A 2,162-nucleotide genomic window follows, 5' to 3' on the forward strand; every position below is an offset into this window, starting at 1 on the left:
TGTCGGTTGCAGTAAATGGTCGTAGGCACACACAGTTTTTAAACGACAAAAAAGGTTCTGAACTACAGTAAAGTACTGCGGTCTCTACAGACCCATTTTTTATACAAATGTGATAAATAAAAATAAAATTTTTAATTAGAATATCCATGTTTAATATGCAGTACGATTGTGATCAATTACATTACGGGATTTCTGAACATATGACATCACAATTGTTTTATTTGATAGGAAATTTAGAATTGATTGTTTCACCCGTATATCTAATCTCATAAATCCTTGTAAATGATCCTAAACACTAAATACACGAGGAAAAAAAAGCTCAAACCAATAAGACAAATGATTTAGCTAATTATCTCACTGTATATACTTGTGATGAATTTAATAATTATTGTCTCCATGCTGATCATGGTAAACAACGTGGCAAACCCAAATAATATGTCAGTGGTATCCTCACTTATATCTTTATTCATAAAAAAGACCATAACTGCATATAAAATAAAAATTACTTAAGACTTCACTTATTTTTCTTAAACAATATTGATATATGAAAGTATAGGAGATTTGAGATTTTAAAATATCATATAAGATATTCATTTCTTAAAATTTATTGAACTGCTCTTTCTCAACAGTCTTCCCACTGTTGAATTTGCAATTAATATTCTTATTGGAAATTTAAACACACATAAAAAAATAAAAAATATATTTCTTAAATATTTTAAAAGATTTTATTTATAGTTTTATACAAACCGTCATCTACCTTGACAAGTTTTTATTTAATATGACGGTGCGCCGCGTAAACAAATTTCTGTTTGTTTACGCGGCGCATCGTCTTCAAAGTTCAAAGCATGTAAAGGGTTTTCTTCATTGTCAATTGTCTGTGGCCTTGTTTATTGAGCGAACTGGCGTACTGGGTTTTCTTCATCTTTCCATGATACCATGGATCTTGCATTTTTTAATAATTCCTTCTCCCTGTTTTTTTTTTTATCCTATTGATTGTCTTCACTGGAGTACTCAAAGACTCATGCTTTATTCGAAGCATCCTTTTCCTTTTTGTTTTTCTCATTCGTTTCTTCCAGAACAATGCGCCGGCGGCAGCCAAACGGTCCCTTGCCAACATCTTCAAGGGATTCTAGGATCTCCTGCAAAATATTTTGGGTGAAATATCGTAGATAATCCATCATTTTTAGCTAATTATCAAATATCATATATAAACTTCATAACATTTATTTATTTTCACAGCTAGTTTGTTTGCAATGAAATTCTTTTTCTTACTGTATATATGATAGATAATTAACGCGCGCGCATATATGTATGTATTGGGTTTTAATGGATGCGTTAATTATCACAAGAGTTAATTCACAGTGGATTGATAACCTGTATCTCAGCTAAACGTCCGTTATATATGTCCTTGATGCTCAGCTTTTGCTTATTAAGGCCATATATTCCTTCTTCTCTAAACCGAAAAACAAGTAACCAGTTGTCGAGCTTGAGTGCTAAAGCAGCAATTAGATGGAAGGGCGTGTTTCCTTTGTCATCCTTCTTCGTTTTAAGTCTTGCAAGTTCAGGAATCTCCATACATTCCTTGAATACTTCTCTATCTTTCGTTGCCACAGCATAGTGAAGGGCATTCCAACCTCTGTTATCAACTAGCTCACAACAAGCTGGACATCCAGAAACAATCTCTTTCATTACGTCTACATGTCCTTGAATGGCAGCGATGTGAAGTGCTGTTCTCTTCTTCTCCGTTTCAGCAATGTAGGCCGCGGACGCATCATGTTCTAGTAATACTTTCACAACTGAAATATTTAACCTAGTAGAGAAATAGGCAGCGTAGTGAAGTGGTGCCCAGCCGTTCTCATCGGTTGTTTTCGTCAACGTTTTTTCTTTTTCCAACAATTTTCTTGCTGTCTCTGAAACCAACAAAACAAGCAATAAAGTTCTCCTTCATGAACAACAGAGATTTAAATAGCTAATTATGAAGCAAACACGGATATATATATATATATATATATATATATAATCAAATATGTCAAGAAATTTTTTAGTAATTTATTTAATATCAATATTATTAAAAAATAGTTAATATATATAATTATTTCTGTATTTTTTAAACAGCATGTGATACATCATATGATGATATCATATGATAGTCATATCATAAT

The 2,162-nt window shown here is 32.1% G+C and overlaps 1 protein-coding gene across 1 annotated transcript; it reads right to left on the minus strand.

Annotated features, from left to right (window-relative positions):
• Window positions 1-983: 983 nt before the first annotated feature.
• On the minus strand, window positions 984-1,937 carry LOC105117149 (uncharacterized). The gene is made up of 2 exons (XM_011014717.1): window positions 1,375-1,937; window positions 984-1,139 (listed from the first exon to the last, which is right to left on the minus strand). The coding sequence occupies exons 1-2, from the start codon at window positions 1,687-1,689 to the stop codon at window positions 1,020-1,022; spliced, it is 435 nt and encodes a 144-aa protein (XP_011013019.1). The 5' UTR covers window positions 1,690-1,937; the 3' UTR covers window positions 984-1,019.
• Between the last annotated feature and the right edge of the window lie 225 nt (window positions 1,938-2,162).

Source organism: Populus euphratica, unplaced genomic scaffold (genome assembly GCF_000495115.2).
Source record: "Populus euphratica unplaced genomic scaffold, PopEup_1.0 scaffold1196.1, whole genome shotgun sequence".
Lineage (NCBI taxonomy): Eukaryota > Viridiplantae > Streptophyta > Magnoliopsida > Malpighiales > Salicaceae > Populus > Populus euphratica.

Bases quoted from the DNA above. Each gene is read 5' to 3' on its own strand.
- LOC105117149 (XM_011014717.1), bottom strand. From the start codon at position 1,689: ATGAAAGAGATTGTTTCTGGATGTCCAGCTTGTTGTGAGCTAGTTGAT. The intron at 1,140-1,374 runs GTTATCAATCCA...AATATTTTGCAG, and splicing joins GACGTTTAGCTGAGATACAG to GAGATCCTAGAATCCCTTGA.